The sequence below is a fragment of the Paramormyrops kingsleyae genome, chromosome 21, assembly GCF_048594095.1.
Source record: "Paramormyrops kingsleyae isolate MSU_618 chromosome 21, PKINGS_0.4, whole genome shotgun sequence".
Classification (NCBI taxonomy): domain Eukaryota; kingdom Metazoa; phylum Chordata; class Actinopteri; order Osteoglossiformes; family Mormyridae; genus Paramormyrops; species Paramormyrops kingsleyae.
Genome location: NC_132817.1, coordinates 2,875,570 through 2,897,423, shown reverse-complemented (window position 1 = coordinate 2,897,423; position 21,854 = coordinate 2,875,570). Strand labels below are relative to the sequence as shown.

General features: G+C 49.7%; 3 protein-coding genes across 5 annotated transcripts in view; 1 reads left to right on the top strand and 2 right to left on the bottom strand.

Annotated features, from left to right (window-relative positions):
* Positions 1-445: 445 nt before the first annotated feature.
* cdc20 (cell division cycle 20 homolog) lies at positions 446-3,741 on the bottom strand. The gene is made up of 11 exons (XM_023815801.2): positions 3,523-3,741; positions 2,831-3,032; positions 2,528-2,667; positions 2,360-2,456; positions 2,143-2,268; positions 1,844-2,040; positions 1,681-1,775; positions 1,235-1,463; positions 1,038-1,163; positions 842-959; positions 446-731 (listed from the first exon to the last, which is right to left on the bottom strand). Exons 2-11 carry the CDS (start codon positions 3,009-3,011, stop codon positions 553-555), a joined length of 1,488 nt encoding a protein of 495 aa, XP_023671569.1. The 5' UTR covers positions 3,012-3,032; positions 3,523-3,741; the 3' UTR covers positions 446-552.
* Positions 3,742-4,357: 616 nt separating this feature from the next.
* cc2d1b (coiled-coil and C2 domain containing 1B) lies at positions 4,358-15,002 on the top strand. Of its 2 annotated transcripts, none has more exons than XM_072704481.1 (26): positions 4,358-4,521; positions 4,890-4,997; positions 5,282-5,417; positions 5,611-5,711; positions 5,789-5,875; positions 6,393-6,527; positions 6,607-6,844; positions 6,928-7,052; positions 7,723-7,798; positions 8,528-8,629; positions 8,719-8,849; positions 8,934-9,006; positions 9,122-9,255; positions 9,335-9,464; positions 9,563-9,735; positions 9,808-9,933; positions 10,476-10,534; positions 10,764-10,880; positions 11,070-11,143; positions 11,305-11,363; positions 11,593-11,644; positions 11,845-11,944; positions 12,665-12,755; positions 13,379-13,501; positions 13,615-13,647; positions 13,734-15,002. In XM_072704481.1, the coding sequence occupies exons 2-25, from the start codon at positions 4,932-4,934 to the stop codon at positions 13,624-13,626; spliced, it is 2,520 nt and encodes an 839-aa protein (XP_072560582.1). In that variant the 5' UTR covers positions 4,358-4,521; positions 4,890-4,931; the 3' UTR covers positions 13,627-13,647; positions 13,734-15,002. The 2 variants fall into 2 exon arrangements, with proteins under 2 accessions (XP_072560582.1, XP_072560583.1); XM_072704482.1 differs by having other exon boundaries at positions 4,359-4,521; positions 9,398-9,464.
* Positions 15,003-15,082: 80 nt separating this feature from the next.
* zfyve9a (zinc finger, FYVE domain containing 9a) overlaps positions 15,083-21,854 on the bottom strand; it is a 29,486-nt gene continuing 22,714 nt past the window's right edge. For both annotated transcript variants that reach the window (XM_023815798.2, XM_023815797.2), the window contains 8 exons: positions 21,634-21,716; positions 21,221-21,325; positions 20,641-20,791; positions 20,379-20,459; positions 20,031-20,193; positions 18,602-18,707; positions 18,292-18,468; positions 15,083-17,695 (listed from right to left, as the gene is read on the bottom strand). In XM_023815798.2, the coding sequence (XP_023671566.2) occupies positions 17,534-17,695; positions 18,292-18,468; positions 18,602-18,707; positions 20,031-20,193; positions 20,379-20,459; positions 20,641-20,791; positions 21,221-21,325; positions 21,634-21,716 (1,028 nt within the window). In that variant the 3' untranslated portion in view covers positions 15,083-17,533. The remainder of the gene's footprint in view (positions 17,696-18,291; positions 18,469-18,601; positions 18,708-20,030; positions 20,194-20,378; positions 20,460-20,640; positions 20,792-21,220; positions 21,326-21,633; positions 21,717-21,854) is intronic.

Below are 21,854 nucleotides of genomic sequence, written 5' to 3'. Positions count from 1 at the left end.
GTACTCTCACCAGGGGACCAGCAGAGTAGAGGTAGGTGATGGTATAGTTTCAGGTAATAGAATGAGCAGTAGAGAGCTTAACACTGTAGCTATTGGACAGGAACATAGTGGGTAATACTGAAACAATTTAGCATAGTGGAAAAAAATGGGCAGAACAGGGCCACCTCAAAATTTAACATTCATCCAAAGCAAGTGAGAATTAGAGTGGGGTCTACTGGAGCAAGGACTATAGTGAAACGGAAATATTCTCTGGGGCCACAAGAAGAAATCAACTCACTGAGCTGTACACCGCTCCATACCATTAACCCAGTTCAAGTAAATCACACCAACTTTCATTTTAGTCAGTTACTTGAGATTTTACAGTCGGCTGGGAAAAGGCAATAAACCTACACTAAAAAGTGAGCTGACATCAGTACTAGCTCTTAATGTTAAGGGGTTAATCAAATGGCACTGGAAGTCAAATCTTTATTTACTCAAAATTAAAAATTTCTGAAAGTTACAATATACAAAGAACAGCCAGTCAGTCATACTATGCAGAGAACAGCCATTTAGTTATCTAATCCCCTGGTGAATGATGCTATTGGTCGACTTTGCCATCTTCTCTTTTGCCTTCTTTGTTAAGGGGTCAAGTTCAAAGCACTTCCACAAGCGAACAGTTTCATCAGCAGCTACTGAAGCAACGGTGGAGCAGTCAGGACTCAGGGTCAGGTTCAGAACTCTTCCTTCATGTCCTAGAATACATGTTAAAATCAGGCTTTAGCTGCAACAGTACTGGCCCATATTGTACAAGTTGGCACCATATTTATCTGATGTTTGACTGTCCAAAAGGTTGCAAACATACCTAGAAACTCTGCCACTTTAGTCATGGATGGATATTTCCAGATGACCAGGCCATCACAGGCAAAGCCATGACCAGACACTAGCTCCTTGTAGTTTGGTGCAAACACCAGAGATGAAATCTAGGGGAGCACAAGACAAGTCTCCTACAAATGTACTTGCACCAAGTCACCTGTATCTCATAACTGCCAATGTATTACCTGAGACTGTGTGTCCAAGGAATTAGTGCAAGTCCCAGTGTGAGTGTTCCAAATGCGGATATGCCGGTCACTAGTGCCCCCTCCAGAAGCAAGGATGTTGGGTTGCCATGGACACCAGGCTAAGGCCTAAAATGGATGAAAGTTTATGCAAAATGAACTCCAAAAGGCTCCAGAACATCTTCGGGGGGGAAGTTTACCTTAACAGCACCCTGGTGGCTGGTGAAGCAGTTGATGGCTCCTTGATTCCCACCTTCCGTCAATCCTGGCCACACATACACCAAGTTGTCGTTCCCACCACTCGCCAGGTACTTGCCATCTGGTGACCACTTCAGACCACAGACCTCCTGGGAATGCCCAGTCAGTGTGAAGATGTGGTGGTCAGGCACCCTGACATCATGGTGGTGGATGTGGCCAGACCGGGAGCCACTAACAAGATAAAAATTGCACATCAAATCAAGCTAGGACTACATGTACAAAGATTGTATAGCTAACTGTTCTGGTTTCAATCCATTTGTAGAGAATCAAGTTCAATTTTAACCAACTAGAAAACAAATTCTCATTATCAAATTCATCCCCTCTGAGGCAGCATGATACTGCACTCATTTGCACAGCCAATCAGTGGGCACTGCTCAAACCCAGGTACCTGGACAGGATGTGGTTATTCCAGCTGAGGGAACACACACGTGCCGTGTGGCTGGCCATACTGCGCAGACGCTTCTGCTTCTCCACATCCCAGAGCTGTGGACCAGAGCTCATCAGTGCTTATCCTCCAGGAAATATGGGCAGCCACTTAACACCACACCCACCTGAACCTTGCCATCACTTGTGCCTATAGCCAAGTAATTTCCTTCTTTGACCCAGCTGACTGAGCAAATGTAATCCTGCTCCTGCTCCATCTTCATAAGCAGAGTGATGTCCCCTTGACTGGCATCCCACAGGTACACACTGTTGTGCAGGGCCACAGCCAGGAGGTTCTGGCTGCTCCAGTCCAGCAAGTTCAGGTCTGAATTAACACAAGATCACCATGTCTTCATCTGCACTGAATACTTGATGAATCGGCTAATGCGTGACAGCCACTTAAGCTACAGCATGGACCAGAACTCACAGAAGTCATTCCTCAGATCAGGAGCGTCAAGGATTCGGTCAGGTACAGTTGAAATGTATCTGCTCTTTTTCATGGACACTGGGGTGGTAACCTGGCTGTAGAGGACTCTCAGGTTGTTCTGATAACCTAGATGCAGGGTTAGTTGTATGGGAGGGGGAGAAGTGACATTAGTTTTGGATTTCCATTAAAAGAAATGAAAGTCCAGGTTTAACACTACCTTCTGGGGCATTTAAGGGCTTTCCTCCCAAATGCAGGATTTTGGCCTCCTCAACATCATAACCATTGAGGTTCACAGACCAAGCCTTCTGCATCTCCTGCAAGGGAAGATACTGCTCTGGCAATGAGTCACACAAACACACCGCAAATCAAAGCCCAACACACTCACTGTGGACGCGTTGGGATCTACAGGCTCGTTGTCCTTCGAGAGCAAGAAACTGGCGACATCCATCTGCTTGTTGGATCTGCTGGGAATATAGCGGTCACCACCCACTTTAGAGGGTGTGCACTGCAGTTTGCCGTTCTTGCCTGCAGGAGGATTAGAGAAAATTCCAGCTATGTAAGACACACAACCCTTAAGACTCCCACACCCCTGAAAGCACTTGAGGCAATCTTCCATACGATCCCAACGAAGACCAGTGGGCAGACACCCGGTATGCTAGCATCCATCATTTCATAGCGATAGCATTACCTGGCGTCTTATTGGGAGTCTTTGATTTGCCCAGGGACCTGTTCATAGACTTGCTCGGTGACAGGGCGCTGGTGTTCGCCGATGCAGACTTCCGCTGCCAGCGGGCCATGGGCGCGTTCGTGATCGGCATGTCCAGTTTCAATAGGCTGTGCATGTCGTTCTCAAACACGAACTGAGCCATTTAGCCGGCCGGGGCAGAGGGCTGAGGGGGACAGGGTCACACGGTGCACCGTGACGAGGGCATAGCCATTAAAGAAAACGAGGCTGCCAGCTCCGGGCAGCTGGCGTGACAATTCCAGACAAGTCTGCACACGCATTTACATGAATGTAACGGTTTTATCATCACGCTGCAAACTACCCCGCTGCTTTTGATGTAGGCAAGTTAAGTTTACAATATAAACACAACCCCGGTACCCTTGGCGCTGCTAAAGAAGGCTGCCCTTCGCGGTCAGCTTGCGCTCACGGAAGAGGGCAGGCATATTATATTGTAACACACAAAAGAGTGTAAGATTTCTTTGACGGCGAGTCTGAAAGCGAAGCGTGTGTCACGCCAGATGTACGAGTTGGCAACCCTAAAAACGAACCGGAAAGAACAGAACCGCCGCCATGGTAAGAAAGTCTATAAAAAAAATAATAATAAAAGTGGAGAATTGATAGTAATAGATAAGTACACTAACAAAGACATGACATACCTTACGTGGATGAAATATTCAACAGAACACCCTGCAAGAGCTTTCCCACACAAAAAAAGGTTATTTGCGGCAGGGGTAACGACTCCCAAGAAGGAATTCCAAATCACACTTTTTTTTTTCCCCCAATACGAGATGACTTGTTCAAAAGCTTGCCGAAAATCCTTCACCAGCGTCGCCACTCGCCACCACAAGATTAAGAAGAAGCTGCGTAACGGATACTCATGGGCATTTTTAAACTGCCGGTTTCACGTCCTGATTGGTTAATTTTAAAAAACCGTCTCGTGAGGTTGCTTAGCAGCGGTGTATAATTCTTCGATATGATTGGGTAATCCTTTTAAACCCGCCTCCCAAACGCTTTCCGTAGTGTGACGCGTTTCCGAATTGGTCTGGAGGTTGTTTATAAGGTGTAAAAGGAATACTATAGCAAAAAGAGCACGGTCTTCCCCACAATTCTTTGATGTGTAGGACGAAAGTACAATACTGTACAATAGTTTAGTTATTAAGCAGTTGTCATACTCGAATATTCACGCATGTTTTGCTCGGTTGTGTAGTTCATTTTTCGGTGTACAAATAATTATTATTTGTACACATCTTCCTTAAAATATACCTGGCCAGATTAGGGAATAACTGACACATAATGTAATGTTTCCTTATATAATTTTATTTATTTAAAATGACGTGCATTTCGTTATTACCATAGAACTGCTCTGATGCAGTTGTTTATTCAGGAAACAGGAATGACAGGCTATGTGAGCGTGTCATTTCAGCAGGATGACACCCTTTTTGCCTATTTTCGTTAATACTATTATAATAATAAGAATCGCAAGCCACGTGACTTAGTGCTCCTTGAGGCGGCGCTCTCTCGAGGGCGTGTCACGTGCTTCCGCGTAGCGCTGTTCTCGAGCTCCGCTAGAGCTGCGTGGAGGTAGCGGCCCGGTGGCTCTAGGTGTCGGTCTTCGCCTGGTGGATTCAGCCTGCGTGTACCGGACCGGCTCACAGGTACCGCCACTCACCTATATAACTTTGACCGGCTCCTCAAAAATGCTTTACGGGATAAACGCTGTGCCGACAGCTGTAGTAACACGGGTTTGGTTTGTGGTTCGCAGGTTTGGGCAAAGTGCCGTAATCATGCCGACCAGTCTGACACTGATCTGGCGACGTGAGCTCGTCGTTTAAAGTTGGGTTCGTAGTTACAGCTGCCGGTTAAATAGACCGGGGCAGTACCTAACAATACAGGCAACTGTCTGATGGCACAGCTGCGGACCTCTCGGGGAAGCGAGGGGCCGTGCGGAACCAGCTCCATGATTCTGTCCCCGCTGATATAGCTGCCCTAGACTTAACGTAATCCGACCTTCCGCACGTCCCAGGTACCGTGTTCTCCGTTGGTGAGTGGCCGGCAGCCGGGCGTCATGCTGAGCCGGAAGAAAGCGAGAGCTCCGGGGGCCAAAGGCCGAGGTGCCGCAGCGGCCAAACAGGTGGGCATTGTTGCCGGAGCTCTAACCGGAAGTCCTTATTAATGAGCTTCACAAAACATGCAAATGCCATTTATAATGAAAGACAGGAGTGTCATATCGAACTGGCTGATCTTTTACCAGAACCAGGGCGAGTCCTTTAGGAGACTGTCCTCCTTTCTCAGACCAGCTATAACGCATTCTCCATGGACAGGTCTTTCGTTATATCCGTTACAAGCAGAGTTCAGTCAGTCATGTGGCCTGCATGTTATTAATGTCCCATGATGTTTTGGAAACCGCCTTGGCAGATGGGGCTTTTCATGGACCCAGAGGAGATGATGGACATGCAGGGCAATGTGGACGACACAGAGCTGGAAGCAGAGTTTGCTGCTTTAGTGGGGAGAAAGAGTGCTGCAGCAGGGGCAGCTAAACCCAAAGCCAAAGGTGAGAGAGGAGTCTGCTGGCCGGAATGGTGCATTTGGCACCTTTTGGCTTTACCTGTGTTGTTATTATTCGGACAGTTATACTAAAGATTTTCAGTTTGAATTATTGTATAAGTCAGTGTGTACAGAAAGTGAAAGCTTGTGCAGGTATTCTAAAAAAACAAAATATGACTATAAAAGTCTGGATGCTGCAGCTCCTTTACCCATAGAACACATTGAAAAAATGGCAGAGGACTGCATGAAAGATGTGGACGATGAGGAAGACGAGGATCTGGAGGGCGATGAAGATCTACTGGTAGGTTTCCGTTCTGAAATGCCTTCAACAGAACCGCCCATCCAGAACCTCATGGTGTTTGTCTACCGCCCTCCCAGGCTGAGCTGCAGGAGGTTGTGGGTGATGAGGAAGCTGAGGATGAAGATCACACAACTCCAGCACTGACACAGGAATCTGCCCAGCAGGTGCTGAATGGGGCAGGGTCCGATGGAGCATTAGGGGTTTGGCAGCATCGTGGCTGAAGGGATAGAAACTGTTGCTTTTGCTGATTCTGTATTCATTTGTTACCAAGTGAAGTCCTTTGGACTGAAGGTGTGGGCAGTGTTTTTTTTCCCCCCTCTTCCTGGGCTGTGAGTGGGAGGCGCATGAATGAGGTCCTTGTCTCTCCCTTTTACTTTTGCAGCCCTTCCCAGAGGCACTTCTCCCATTTTAGCCCCACATAGACCTGAGTGTAGATATTTTTATTTCTTAGTCTTACGGCATGTATGGAAAGGAGCGTTTTCTCATTTCAGGAAAGAGTGAGAAGGTGAGATTTTTCACATCTAGTTTTGAAACCAGCTGCTTCGGCACAGCTGCCTTAATTTTGCCTCAGTCCCGTGGAGCCCACCTTGAGCTGGAGAGCGAATTGCATACTCGTGGTGGACCTTGTGTCGACTCTCGGCTGTAACTGGCAGTTAAAGTGTTTCCTCCTCTCCCTGGAAGGTTAAGGACTCTGCGGCCCCTGGAAGTTTGGAGCACACCTTGGCTGAGAGAATACAAATGTACCAGGCTGCAGTGGCCAATGCCAGTGCATCTGGGGAGGCTTCTAAGGCTCGACGGTTTGAGAGAGGTCTCAAGGTAGGTGTGCCCCAACAAATGGGGGTGAGAGTTCTTGCATTTGGGTGTGACTGACGTCACTTCCCTCACTGGCTCATAGTCCCTGGAGACGATGCTCACAGCCGTGAAGAAGGGCAGCAAGGTCAACGAATCAGAAATACCGCCTCCGGTGGTCAGCGGGGCCTGTGGTGCTGCCCCTACGAGGGCACCTCCAGAGCCACCAGAAGCGACTGCCCCCATGGAGCAGACACTGCTTGTTTCCATGGCAACTGGGCCCAGTCTAGAAAGCCAGCAGGAGCTGGGTGTTGTGGCCAGGGAGCCTGCTTGTGCCCAGGCAGGTTAGTAGTCGCTTAAGGGGTCTGCACAGAGATGTTTGGTTTGTGAATACAGGGCATTGCAGTCCTGTTCTCTGCATCCACAGGCGGGGAACTGGAAGCCACAAAGGCCATGCTGCTGGAACAGCAGAGGGAATACAAGCTGGCAGCTTTGAAAGCCAAACAGAGCGGGGACACAGAGCGGGCCAGAGCCCTCCTGAAGACGGGGAAGGTACAGTGAGGCCTCCTCCAGTGTGCTAATCATGGTACAGGCAATCAAACCCCTGAAGAGTCTGTCCCGGCACTCAGCTGATTAATGGCTGAAGTCATTTTCTGACTTGAACAATATCACTCAATTTGCAGGAGAGATCGATGTCATCAGCCGATGCTTCACACCTTCAGAAGGTGGCTGATGATCTTACCTCTCAAGACAATGATGCCAGTTGATCAGTCAGTAAATGCCATTTGGTCGAGTTCTGCAACATTTCGGATACTACTGTCTGTTTTTGACACCTTGTGCAGCCCTGGTCTCGCCTCTCATGCTGGTTTCTGTGACCCAAATAAGCAGGCTAAGCTGACAGGTCCACATAAACCAGGACAGGAGATGATCTCGGCCTTTCTCTCTCTGTGCTCGCGCCATGTCTGTGGAGTACAGAAACATGGGGAGAGCATGCTGAATCCAGTACCACTGTATTACTGCTATCAGAGGAAAGACTGCTGAGATGTTTGGAATTGTCCTCAGATCAGGTCAAGGGAGGGGGGGGGGCACAGACACAAAGCCAGTCCTCTGCTTGTTGCCTGGACCCAGCTGCATCCTCTCCTACCAGAGATTTCCCAAACTATCTCAGGCATGCTGTGCATGTAGGAGTTAAGACAAGGATCTTGTTGTGTTTTTTGTCCAGAGATTTGACACTGTGTTGGAAGCGTTGGAGAACGGGCAGCCAGTCGACCTCAGCAACATGCCCCCCATCCCTGGAGGTAAGTGGTAGTTACAGATGCCTGGTCTCACTGTATTTTCCGTGTCCTGTCATATGGGTGAAGGACACCAGGCCCTGTGCTTGTGTGTTTTTCGGAAATGCTTTCTCATTGCCTTATCAGAACTTCCAAATTTGAATGTAGCTTATCAGCTCTCAGTTATACGAGTTCATATACATAACCTGTCACACTGCAATTCTCCTGGCATTTTCACAGAGCTGACATTAAGTTTTAAAGCATAAATATCCTAAATGCTGTACATTTAAAGCTGACTGACACACCCTGAAGTTTGCCTGCTCATCAGATAGTCATGTTGGTAATTATATTATTTATTGTGTTAAGTTTTTGTTTGGGGAAAACTTAGAACATAAGAACATAAAAAATTTACAAACGAGAGGAGGCCATTCGGCCCATCAAGCACGTTTGGGGAGAACTTAATAGTTCAGAGTTGTTAAAATCTTATCTAGCTCTGATTTAAAGGAACCCAGGGTTTTAGCTTGCGCTACACTAGTAGGAAGACTATTCCATAATCTACCTACACGCTGTGTAAAGAAGTGCTTCCTCAAATTCCTTTTAAAATGTTCTCCCGCTAATTTCCACTTATGGCCACGAGTTCTAATATTTAATTGCACTTGAGTGCAATTCAGCTATGAGCCATCTATAGATATAAACTGATGCTTTGAATGTGATGCTGACAGGACTAATGATCGATGCCCATGTCCCCTTATTCAGAAGCTGCAGACACCCCCAGCGTGAGGTCTCCTTCGGGCCCCGGGAAAGCAGCTTCTGCCTCACAGGAAGCCCGGGTCTCGCCACCAGCCACCGCCGCACCAGGTCAGCCACGCACGTCGACTGGCCCAGACGCCAGCCCAGCACCCGCCCTTCAAGGAGCACACGATGGGCATGTTCTTCTTGTCTTCCAGCTGCCCCGGCCCAGCCCAAGGACACCCTGGAGGCTCTGGAGCAAAGGATGGCCAAGTACCAGGAAGCCTATACCCAAGCCAAGGAGAGCGGGGATTCCCGCAAGGCCCGCATGCATGAGCGCATAGCCAAGGTTAGCCCTGGCTGATCATGTCAAAGCCACACACAGGGCAGCCGGAGTTCCCCCGCTTGACCTCTGACCTCTCTCCCCCCGCAGCAATACCAGAGTGCCATACGTGCCCACAAAGCAGGCAAAGCCGTCAACTTTGAGGAGCTTCCTGTTCCGCCAGGTGCGTCTCAGCACAGCAGATTTTGCTTTCTGCCATTACCGGTGCAGTGAAGGGCTGTGCTGTTTTTGGGTGAACTATTCTTGCCTGTGATTGGGCACTTGTTTTTGGATTCCAGGCTTTCCACCAATCCCTGGGTTGGAGAAGGCAGGGGGAGGAACCGAGCAAAGCCTGGTAACGGTGCTGGAGGCGGCCAACAAGCTTGCTGCAGATGACGGGAAGGAGTCAGCGGAAGATGAGGATGAGGAAGAGGTAGTTTGCTGCTCCGGGGTCAAGGCAACTCAAGCGTGATATCTGGTGTTGCTCTTAAGTTTTTGTTAAACCATCCCAGAGCGAGCTGCCCATACCTGGGAAGCCCCAGAAGTCCACGCTTGATGTGCCACCATCTGTGCAGGTCCCCAGTGCCATGCGGTCGCCTTCTGTGGAGGGTCAGGCTCCTGCTGAAGGAGCCTCATCCAAAGGTATCGAACTGTAGCAGCCTTACATGCTGGTTTAAGAGATTTTCCACGTTAACTGGATGAATGGTTTCTGGTTTGTAAGTCTCCTTGGATCCCTACAGCTGATCAGCAGCTGGACCTCCTGGAGAGCCGTAAGAAGCAGTACATGAAGGCAGCTCTGCAGGCCAAGCAGAAGAAAGACATGGAGCAGGCTAAAAACTTCCTGCGTGTCGCTAAGAGCTTCGACCCCATCATCGAGGCAGCCAGGAGTGGGAAGGCGGTTGACCTTGCCAAGGTAGCACCATCCACTGTACTAGGGTGGGACTCTGATGGTAGAATTTCTACTAATTACCCACATCTTCTGCAGGTGCCATCACCCCCAGGAGACGAGGATGAGGACTTCATTCTGGTGCACCACAGTGAAGTTCAGGTCTCAGAGAAGACAGAGGAGGTGTACACCCAGCTGTTCAAGCTGCTGAACCAGCAGTATGAGGTGGGGTGCCGTACCTCTGCAGTGCCTGACAAGCGCCCACGTTTGGTAGAAATGTTGCTCCTGAGAGAAGAAGAAACGTTTCCTCTTCCATTAGAATGTACGAACATTTTTCATAATGGAGGACCTTGGTTACTAAACTTTAACGTGAAGCGGTTCAGTGCCTCAGACTGTCTGCTCAGTAGGGGTGTAACGGTGCACAAGTTTCACAGTTTGGTACAAACCACGGTTTTGGGTTCATCGTTCACTGCAATTTCGGTACAGCAGGGAAAGCAGAATTTGTTTTGAAATGTATTATTAAATATGCAAACGTGATTTAGGACAATTGTATACCAAATCATTTTGTGATTTACATGCGTTATAGTTTTAATTGTGAAATGAAAAGTAACTTTTGTAACATTAGTAATGTAATGAGGGCTCAACGGGCTGCACCTGTTGGGGTGAACCGCGATACGAGATTGTGAACATTTGTATCAGGGTTTCAGAACAGTTACACCCTAACATTTCATCATACCATCTTCCTGACTAACTGTTCTCCTTTTTAGAAATGCCTGACGTACTCAAAACAGTTCAGCCACATGGGAAACATCACGGAGACCACAAAGTACGTATACAGTAGGATCTTGCCGATGACGAGAGCTCACAAAACTCCTGGCGTGCTCACAGCAGATGGAGACACTTCTGCTGTGAAGCTAGGAGTTTCGCCTTGGATACATGCAGTCGGAATGCCGCAGACTCACCTTGGGCAGCAGAGCATGCATGTCGTCTCCAGCGTCCTCACTGCAGGATTAGGGCTGCAGAGGTTACATGTTGGTTTCCTGTTTCCTTCTCAGGTTTGAGAAGATGGCCGAAGGCTGTAAGAAAAATCTGGAGATCCTGAAGCTGGCGCAGGTGCAGGGACTGGAGCCCCCAAAACACCATTTTGAGGACAGGACTTATAAGACTGTGAGGTGGGGGTCGCTGGCCATGCTGCAGGCCCTCCGACCTTTGCTCTCCTTTCATCCTCTTTTCCTTTAATCTTCCTTTTTAAGACTCATGGGGTCATGTTTAACCCCCTGTAATCGAAACCGTTCAGAAATCCATTTCCTCCTCAAGAAGAACATCCGAGGAGACTCCAAAGGCACTCTCTCTCTCCACAGGATATTTCCCGAGCTCAGCAGCACAGAGATGGTGGTTGTGATTGTGAAAGGAATGAACGTGCCAGCTCCTCACGGTAAGAGCCCCCACCTCTACACCTGTGAGGATGGTCTCAGGCATCCAGGGAGACTCAAGCGAGCACTGACTGTGGGAGCAGAGCAGCTGCCTCTGGTGACCAGAGCAGATGCAAATCGTCACTCTGTGTTTCCACTCACTCCCTCTGGTCCTGATCTGCAGGCATCGCCCCCAATGACCTGGACGCCTTTGTGAAGTTTGAGTTCCCGTATCCCAGCACGGTGAGCACCGCTCGTCATGAAGCAGGGCATAGGCTCTGCTCGCTGCCAGGTCACCTGTAGGGCAACTGACCTGTAGTAGCCTCAGTGAAGAGGTGGGCTGGGATAGCGACCCACGGTTTGTACACTTAATCATCATTCTGTCATGTGCAGAGTGTGCTGTTATAGGGTCAGGTAGCATGGTGATCCTGCAGAGAAATACCTTGTTTTTACATTTTTCTTCTTCTTACAGGAGCAACCTCAGAAACACAAAACTGCTGTGGTTAAAAACACTAACTGTCCAGGTAACTCGTAGCACAGGCTTTGCTGTGCATCCTGCAGACACGGAGTAAATGTCCTGCTCTGACATTTCTCAGTGTTTTTAAATATATGAATAACAAAGGGGCAAAGGTCACAGAAACATGGCCACGGGGAAGCTTGGCTGGGAACATCAGGCGTGTGAACTGCAGGGGTATCTCACCTTCTGCTCTTCCGGTTCATGCAGAGTATAACCAGAGCTTTACTCTCAACATCAACCGCAACCACAGAGGCTTCCGGAGGGTCATCCAGTCCAAAGGTCTCAAACTGGAGGTGCTGCATAAGGGGTGAGTCCAGACCACCAACCTGCTGGCAGAACCAGACCTAGACCCCGTAATTATACATGGCTCTCTAGTTTCTGACAATCTAGGACAGCAGTCTGATGGTCAGTAAGCCAGCAGGTAGGACATGGATCCGAAGGTTAGTGGTGCTGGTTGAAGGTAGAGTTCTGCCATGTGCCTTTGAGCAAGTCACCTAACCTGATTTACTGTAATAAAAATACCCAGCCAAACCAAAGAGGAGGAGGGGGTAGCTCTATCCTCCATGCAGTTGATCCAGTATGAGCTCACAGTGAGCCAGACTCCCCCCTCTGGCAACACAGGGCATGACACCTTTTGTAGGATTTACCGGCCTGTTTGAAGTCTCTTTTTGTATATGCTGCTGTGCCTCTTTTAGAATTTCCTTCAGGATCAATAAGGTACTACTACTACTACTACAGAGCATGTGCTCACCGTGTGTTACAGATGATAATTTGCCTAACTGCACACAAATTCCACCTGCACACTGAACCGGGGGCGGGACTCGAACCCCTAACCCTCGAAGTGTGAGGCTACAGTGCCGCCTACTGAACGAATGTATCGACCTGATATAATGGAAAAAAATAAAGGACAATTTAAAAGTAAAAGAAGATGTCAGACTGGATCCCTGTGACATCCAGATGGAGCTTCATGTCGGGAGCTGCCTGTGTGTGTTTGGGCTACGAGGCTCTAACTGCTCTCACCTCGCAGGGGATTCCTGAGGAGCGACAAGCTCGTGGGCACAGCACTTCTGAAGCTTGAGAAACTGGAAATGGAGAGTGAGGTGCGGGAGATCGTGGAGGTGAGTTCAGGGAGAGGGAGGTGCGGGAGATCGTGGAGGCGAGTTCAGGGAGAGGGAGGTGCGGGAGATCGTGGAGGCGAGTTCAGGGAGAGGGAGGTGCAGGAGATCGTGGAGGCGAGTTCAGGGAGAGGGAGGTGCGGGAGATCGTGGAGGCGAGTTCAGGGAGAGGGAGGTGCGGGAGATCGTGGAGGCGAGTTCAGGGAGAGGGAGGTGCGGGAGATCGTGGAGGCGAGTTCAGGGAGAGGGAGGTGCGGGAGATCGTGGAGGCGAGTTCAGGGAGAGGGAGGTGCGGGAGATCGTGGAGGCGAGTTCAGGGAGAGGGAGGTGCGGGAGATCGTGGAGGCGAGTTCAGGGAGAGGGAGGTGCGGGAGATCGTGGAGGCGAGTTCAGGGACAGGGAGGTGCGGGAGATCGTGGAGGCGAGTTCAGGGACAGGGAGGTGCGGGAGATCGTGGAGGCGAGTTCATGGGGAGGGAGGCTTCAAGTTTTTGCACATTTACAGCTGCAACTGCCCGGTCAATTTTGATACAGAGAAAAGCTTTGGCATCTGGGTACTGCGTGGTTCCTGAAGCAGGTTAAGGCTGGAATAGTCTCTCCTCAAACACTGTGACCCGTGTCGCCCAGGTGATGGAGGGCCGCAAGCCCACAGGAGGCCTGCTGGAGGTCAGAGTTCGTCTACGGGAGCCTCTCAGTGGCCAGGATGTGCAGACTGTTACGGAGCACTGGCTGATCTTGGATCAGCCTCAGGTACCAGCTCTAGCTGCAGTATATACAGCTGCAAAGACCAGGGAGTGAGTGCAGCTCTGGAGAACCTCTCTGTGCTACATCCTCTGGTCTAACAGTTCCCCTCTCTGTTCTAGGTCGTTGTATAAAAACATGGCCAGTCAGGAAAGGTAGGCGCTGTCCATCTCCTTGGATTCCACAGTGACAAACTGAAGCACAAAGCATTATTCTTCCTAATAAAACATTCCTCTTCCAGGTGAACAAGTGCCTCAGCACCAGAGGGCCATTGGATGAGCCATTTCCCACACTGTGCACTGGTCCTCCTGTAAAGAGGAACACGGCCCCCAGTTCCTCAGGCGGGTCTGACTGGATGTGTAACAGCACTTTGGATAATCAGCAGATGCCTTCAGCCTGGCTTTAGGTTCAGGCTGAATGGGGGACACACGTGACTTTCTGACCTCACTTTTTGTTTCTGAAGTAGGGTGATAGTAAGTTGGAAGTCAGCATGATAAATGCCTAGGCACTAATACCAAAGTTATCACTGTCGCTCTACTATGCATAGTAAAATAGCGCACGCACACACACACATCCATAACGTACACTGCAGCCACCAGTTGAGCAGGTTAACGATGCAGTGTGATTGGCTCCTCTAAGCAAACATCAGCCTTTCTGCAGTGGTCTGTTTGATCACAGTCTCATCTATTTGTAGGCACCTCGCCACCTAGACACAGATGCCAACAATCGGTCCCGGGAGCCCACTGTTTAGCACTTTCGGATGGTTCACACGTGTTCTGGTGAAATGGAGACCTGTGCACTTTAGTGTTCCATTTTAAATTCCAGGAACAGCGTGCCAAAAATCTGAGTCGTATATTATCAGGAAAAAGCATTCGGGATTGTAACATTTCCCCAGAGGCAAAGCGTGGGGAGACGTACCTTCTGCATCGTGGCATTCAGTCAGGCAAGCTGGTTTTCATTCCAGGAGGAAATTTCACATGACTTTAGTTTGCCTTTTTATAACCACAATTCTTCATTTAGCACTCGCTAGCTTTCTCGGGGAGTTCTTGTACTTTTTGTTTTTATTTAAATAAAAAGCACCTTAAAGTTTACATGTCGTAAAATGACACACTGAGGCAAAGAGGCCACACAGCATGGCATAGAAAGTCACTGTCACGGCAGCCTGACGAGGCAGCGAGCCCATCATCATGCTTGATCGCTGACCTGTAAAGATACTGGAATACGTCAGTGCCGTGTTGTTCCCGTGCCTCACTTCGCTGTACGTCTCCCTCAGTTTGCCTTTCAGCATGTCATCTGAGCGCTCTTTGCCTCCATCTGGTAGCCGAGACTCATGGGGCCGCTGTGCCCCTGCATCGGCATCCACAGCCCACAGCCCACTCATGGATCAGCTCCAGCGGGCAGCGGTACTGGCTCTGTGGTACCACTACTCTTCAGAGGACTTGACACTTTAGTATAACTTGTGTACTGGCTTGGATTTAAACTTAATGCAATAAAAGTTAGTTTCTCTTTTTGCAGGTCTCTCTTTTTAATTAAAGGTTTGCACGCACAGAATAAGCAAACATACCTCAGAGGAGAGAAAATGTAAAGCTCTTCAGTTTTCTATAAGTTTTATTATACAGATACTACAGTTTTCAATAGACTGCTCTTATTGACATTGTAGTGTACATTGGAGAGAAATGTACAGTTTTTGGCTTTTAAATATGCTTATTTTTTTCTTCCCATTAAGCTGATGATTGGTGTTATTGTCTGGGAAGCTGTACTTTTTTCCAGCTGGTTTCATTTACACAGGTTATGTATATATAACATTATATATAATTTTTGTACAGAGGAATTTCACTTGTTCCATGTTTGGGGAAGGGGAGCATCACTGATCACGGAAATCGTCTTTGTTCCTGTATGCATGCAGCAGCAATGGATTCTGGGAGCTAATTAAAAAAAAACATTCAGGCAAAACAGCCACCTACAGTGAGCATCCCTGGGGGATCGCTCTCGCTTATTCTGCTGAAATGTTAATTGCTGCGGTGGACGGGGCTGGAAGTGTGTCACCCACTCTGACTCACACAGACTCACCCCTCAGAGGCCCAGTCAAGGCTGCTGCTTAAGCCATGCTGTAAACATTTCCCTTAATTCCCTCACATCCCGCTGACTGGCATCTTATGGCAGATCAGCCTGCTCCAGCAGCCACCTTTCCACCTAAAAGCAGACCAAATAAACTCAGCCAGAAAGGCCCCGGCATGTTTAAACATGAACTGATTCATTTCAGGTTTCGTTTCTGATTTCATGTCTCAATTTCTTGAATTCAGCAGTGATTCACCACTCCCATAACCTCAAGAGTAAGTCTTCATGGAAAACAGCTGAAATCCAGATACTGCTTGTAGCTTAAAACTAGTCCAGTTTGTCTGAACGTGTAGTAGTATGTAAAGGAGATTTCGGCCTGAACGGTAGCCAGTGGCTGCATGTCCCAAGTTCACTGCGGCTGACTTGCCCACATTCACTCATAATCCATGCATCTCTATGAACTGACTGTAAACAGCCCAAAGATGGTCTTCTGGCATCTGACCCAGTCACCATGCAGATCAACGTTTAACCACAATATCCCACAGCACACCCAGGCTGGGAGGCAAATCTGCTCCTCAAAGAGCAGAGGATCTTCCCCGCTCTACAGCAGTGCTCCGCTTACACCTGGAGCAACGTGAGTCAGGGCTGGAGCGGCAAACACATGCCGACAGGTCCTGATTGTCCAGTGGGAAAGCGAGCTCAGGCCCACGGGCCAGTCCTCAGACGTCAAAAATTAACACCTAACCTGAATCTTGCTTTATAAAGCCGCAACCTCAACCAGAAAAGATGGCTTGTTATCCACGTAATATCTAAAGCAACAAAAAGCAGGGGCAGAACGGAAGGGAGGCTCCCACGCCCCCCTCATCTAAGGTCACTCCGCTAAGACGAAGATGAAGGTCTGACACCGGCGAAACCTTTTCATGGAAATGAAAGTCACACAGATGCTAAATGCAGACACAGCATTTTCCAGGCCCAAGCTAATCTACACCTGACCATTACACACCCAAGACATTAAACCTGTGTAACCCGGTACCTTACACCCAAAAATACTTAACACTGACATCTTTCTTGTGCTCCGAACGTCACCTTTTGTGGCAGGCGAGCCACAACACTGCTCTGTGAGTGCTGCTAAAAACCGCCAGCAGGTGGTGCAAGAGTCACCTGTTAAAGTGCACCGGTCATGAGATGAGCATAGAAGAAAGGGTGGGCCTCGCCCTCCTCCAGGATGGTCCGGATGCATCAAAGCCGCATAATCGGCTCCGTTTTTCCCTTTGAAACGTTAATTCCTTCGACAGTCCTTCTAAAAGTCCACTGCATCTTCGGAACTACGTGCGTTTCTCTTAAGGTTCACAGTTAGTGTGCCGTAAACTTTAAGAGCCAGTTCCCGTTCCCATGTCCCACCATGAAGCGACTGCGAGATGCCCCAGCAGAGAGGGGGGGCTTCCTGTGCCCCAAAACGCCACCCTTAGGTGAGCAGAGGCTGACATCCATCCACAGCTGCAGAGCTGATTAAAACACACTGTGATTATGAAATAAAGCTGATAGTTCTCCATGAGGAAATCGCAGCCCAGGCACTGAGCACCGCAACGCAAATAAAATATCACACCAAACAGACCGCCACCCCCACCCAGCCCCCCTTGCAGTATTTCTGCAAACTGAAAGAATTCCCCAGCAGCACAAGCAAGGCAGCTCCCCCCCCCACCCCACCCCACGAGTCCGACAGGCAGTGAGCACATGGCCGCTACAGCCTAGGTGTGATTACCCAGGGTGCAATGTGCCAACTTTAGCCAGCAGTGGGGTTGTGGAAGCCCGATGCGGGTAGGATGGTGACCTGAGGCCCAGCAGGAGAGTCAAGGGTGCTGCCTTCTGAAAGGGAAGAGGCTCACGATGCAGTGGAGGACAGGGTGCAGGTACAGTAGGCAGCGAGGGGGATGAGGAAGGCGGCTAGGGACACGGGCAGGTGGGCAAGGGGGGCTCATCCCTTTAGGAGATGTTCTCCAGGATGTAGAAGATAAGTTCGATGACGACAGGACCCTCGCTGATCTGACACGCCCCACTGTGGATGACGGGCACTAGTGCGCTGTCCAGGTCGTTCATGTACTGGGACAGCAGTGGCTGGCCGTTGCTGCCTGCCAGGTATCCCACCTGTGTGGGACAGGGAAGATGTCAGCCCACGTCATGTGACACCCACCCTGATCAAACAAAACCCTCATCCACTCAGGTCATGTGACACCGCAGAGTTACAAGCTGCCTTTCCCTGAGCAGGAAAGTTCCAATAAGTTTGTGCGGAATGTCAGATGTCTTACATTACATGGATTTGATTTATTTGTGGCTCTCAAATAAATGGTGAAAAATTCTATCCAGTTCAGTTACAATAAATCATCCATACAGTTAATAATTCAAGGCCATCAAGTAATCTGCTGAACAAAATAAATGATGATGGCGCTGAGTACCATGTAGCTATATTTAGACTCAAAAAGACATTTTTAATGCTTTCTTGCGAATGCATTTCTAAATAAATACATATACAGAGAATGTCACTAAGTCACGGGCAGAATTTAATCAGCAGCAATGAAGCCTAATCAATTAAGACTTGGCATAAACAGCACCCCCCCCAGGACAGTGTAAGTACTTGCTTTTTACCTGCATCACCCTGACCCTTCCTCAGCACATAGACCTTTTCAGCTTTTATTTCATCTTCTGTTATTTGTATCAGACAGTGCGACAGGCAGTACCCCCACCTGGTCGGAGTCCAGAGTGACACGCAGGCCCAGCTTGGCCAGGCCATCCTCCTTCAGCAATTTGAGGTGGGGACAGAGGGCCACACAGAAGGCCCGTGCCATGTTCTCCGTCAGCCGGCTGTGGTCCGCTGGGTCACTGAGCCCGCTGGACTGGTCATCACTCTGTAGGAAGAACACCTGCGAGACACAGGTCCGTGAGTTTTGGACACAGGGAACCATTCTGAACACAAACCAGCTGAAGTTCACATGAGGCAAGCAAAATGCTTCTCATCACAGCACCACATGGCCCAGAGAGCAGCGGTGCCTGTACCTCAGTCCAGCGGATGACCTTCCCATTGGCCTTGTACTCTGAACCATGGAAGATCTTGACGCTGGTGATGGACTCCATGGACCTCCCGTCAATGGGGCTGATGACCCTGGGTGGAGGACACGTTTCCAGGTTAACAGAGGTGAATGATCTCTGGCTGGTCAGAATGGCCAAGGCAAAGCAGTTTGTTACGGACGGACACAGACAGGCGGGCACGCAGGCAGAGACAGGCAGGGGCAGGCAGGCAGAGGCAGGCAGGCAGGCAGGCAGAGCCAGGCAGGCAGAGACAGTTGGGCGGGCAGGCAGAGGCAGGTAGGCAGAGACAGGCAGGCAGAGGCAGGCAGGCAGAGACAGGCAGGCAGAGACAGGCAGGCAGAGGCAGGCAGGCAGAGGTAGGCAGGCAGAGACAGGCTGCTATTCATCCCTGCTGATCCATCCCACACCATGATCTTACGATCTCCCTGGACAACTCTCTGATCCGTCCTTCGATCACTGCTCATAACTTTGGAGTATCCACAGACAATCACCTGTCCTTTACCTCTCGCATTGCTAATCCTTCCCGCTTATGTCGAATTCTCCTCAGCATCAGAAGTCTTTGTCCATTTCTTTCCACACAGGCCACTCAGGTAATTCCTTGTCATCTTGAGACTAGACCACTCTAACTCACTCCTAGCAGGTTTGTCTCTGAGTGCCACTCTTCCTCTGCAACTGGTCCAGAATGCAGCTGCCGGACTTGTTTTCAACCATCCCAAGTTCTCCAACACCAGACCATTGATACACTCCGTCCACTGACTTCCTGTAGCTGCCCTAAGAAGTTCTCACCCCACACTACACCACGCTCTCTGCAATCCTCCAGCACTGCTCAACCAGTCCCACCATCTCTCAAGAGCCAAGGAAGACATGCATCTAGACCCATCTCTGTTTTGGCACCTAAGTGGTGGAATGATCTTCCCCTAGATGTCTGAAGAGCTGAGTCACTGGGTGCCTTGAAATGATGACTAAAAACCTATCCCTTTCGGAAGTACTTGGATTAGCACTTCCAGGATTATACTCTTATTATCAGAAAAAAATGAAACAGAATTTTAGAGTGACAGTATTCATAGCCAGGTTCACTGATGAGATTTCTAAGCACTTATGCAAGTCGCTCTGGCTGAGGATGTCTGCCAAATGACGTAAATGTAAATGCAGACAGACCATTCAGAATAAATTCCCCAGGGGTATATAGTCAAATAAGATTTACATATAAAAACTATATACGACAGCATGGACATGCATGGTTATCAAAGCAAAATGCTTAGGGATGCCTGTACAGTTCTGTGTGGCTGGAATGGGGCAGCAGGCCGCTTGCACCCACACGTGCCCCCTCCCTTAAAGCTGCAGGTCCTGCGGTAGAGCATGCAGCCCCCGCGTGGGCTTGGTCTGGCCCGCTTACCCTTTGTTGAAGTTGCGGTCGTCCTCTAACCACTGGATGTAGACGTGCTCCTGGCTTTCCTGCTGGTCGGCCTTCCCGCAGGTGATGGTGAAGTCCTTCATCTCCCGCAAGGCCTGGCGTAGCGCCTCCATCGTCTCCGCGGTGATCTGCACCATCACGCCGTCTGGGAAAAACCCCAGGGTTACTTGGCACCAGAAAGAGCACCAGGAATTTGTGCTGAAGAAGAGCCGCTACAGCTCACCACGCACGAAAAATCACCTTACTACGTGTAACATAATGACGCCGTAACTCCACACAAAAGCACAAATCAGTGATCCCACTCGTGGGAAACAGCGATGACAGGCGTACCTTCCACGATGCTGGATTTGGCCAGGTATCCTGAAGAGACTTTGAGAGCTCCGCTGAACACGAAGAAACAGGCGCCAGTCACTGTATAAAAGCATAAGACGTTGCTCAGTGAGTGACTCAACACCACCCAGGACACCTCACACCAACATACCATCAAAGCTGCGCTAACAGCTGCTTTAGCGTCCAGGGCTAAGAGCCGTGGAGCCGAGAAGCTCACAGGCCCGGTCCCCTCCCAGGCCCTCAGTCCCACCCCCCAACGCACCTTTGCGGGGCTGGTTGTGAATGCTGATCGCCTGTGTCTGGTAGTTGCCGTCGTCATTCTGCACGCAGACGAGGTGGGAGTCCGCTCGCTCGTTGAAGTAGGCGCCGATGGCCAGTACGTGCTCGTTGGACTTGTTCATGGCTTTCATCAACTGTGCGCAGGCATGTACATAGACACACACACACAGATGCACACGCACACACAGACACAGATGGACACGCAGACACACATGTGCACACACAGGAGTAGAGTATATTACCATGTTAAACCTGTACATCCACGTCTATGAAGAACAACATCCATGCAAAACAGTTAACAAGGGCAAATAACAAATACCAAATAACTCCTTGTTAACCAACAAGACAAAAAAAATAGAGAGATTCCTGAAATAACAACAATGCAGTCAGACAGCTGGGCAGCGATTTCCAGAGTAGCGTGCTGTCTTCATAAGAAGGCCGATTCAGACAGACTCACTGAAACACGCACTAGTGAGTAGGAGTGTGTGCACGAAAGGGGCGGGGGGTCGATAGCGGCAATCAGAGGACCCCCCCAGGCACGCTGCAGGCCCAGCGATGCCCACCTCATTGTAGCGATTGCTGGGGATCTTGATGCAGGTTCTCCGCACTTCCAAGTCCACCACCAGCCCCGTCACCACGGGTAAGGTGTACTGGTAGTTACGGAAATCCTGGGATTGGGGGGCAGACATGGGGAGAAGAAGCATGGTTCCGTTACCGACACGTCACAGCACACCATGCACCTTGGGCGAGTGGGAGAGCAGCTCGCCGGAACGTGCTTGAGGAGAAGCGAGAGCACACGACAGTACCATCTGCGGGATGGAGAGGCGAGAGCACACTGAGGAGGTGGGAGGGAAGAGGGGATCAGATGGAGAAGAAGGAAGAGAGGAGGGAGAATAAAGGAAGAGGAGAGGGAAGGAAGGAGGAGGAGGAAGGCGGATGAGGAGCAAGCGAGCAGGCGAAAGGGGCGAGGTCTCACCGCCAGCAAGTTCATGATGGTGTGGCCCGTCTCACCAAAGAGAGGCTTCCGGAATCGCACGCTGAACAGCGGACAGGGGTAGACTGGCGGGGGGAATGCAGCCAAAGTCAGCACACACATCTACGCTCATCTACGACTGTGGATCACTATGGCAACCACGCAGACAGTCAGACACCAAACAGTATTCTCAGAGTAAGGAGAGTGCAGACACGTCACAGTGA

Coding starts and splice junctions, on each gene's coding strand:
- cdc20 (XM_023815801.2), bottom strand. CDS start 3,011: ATGGCTCAGTTCGTGTTTGAGAACGACATGCACAGCCTATTGAAACTG. Junction 1,776..1,843: donor CAAGTGATGGCAAGGTTCAG/GTGGGTGTGGTG, acceptor TCTGGTCCACAG/CTCTGGGATGTGGAGAAGCA. Junction 732..841: donor TAAAGTGGCAGAGTTTCTAG/GTATGTTTGCAA, acceptor CATGTATTCTAG/GACATGAAGGAAGAGTTCTG.
- cc2d1b (XM_072704481.1), top strand. CDS start 4,932: ATGCTGAGCCGGAAGAAAGCGAGAGCTCCGGGGGCCAAAGGCCGAGGT. Junction 5,418..5,610: donor AGCTAAACCCAAAGCCAAAG/GTGAGAGAGGAG, acceptor TGGATGCTGCAG/CTCCTTTACCCATAGAACAC. Junction 7,799..8,527: donor CATGCCCCCCATCCCTGGAG/GTAAGTGGTAGT, acceptor CCCCTTATTCAG/AAGCTGCAGACACCCCCAGC.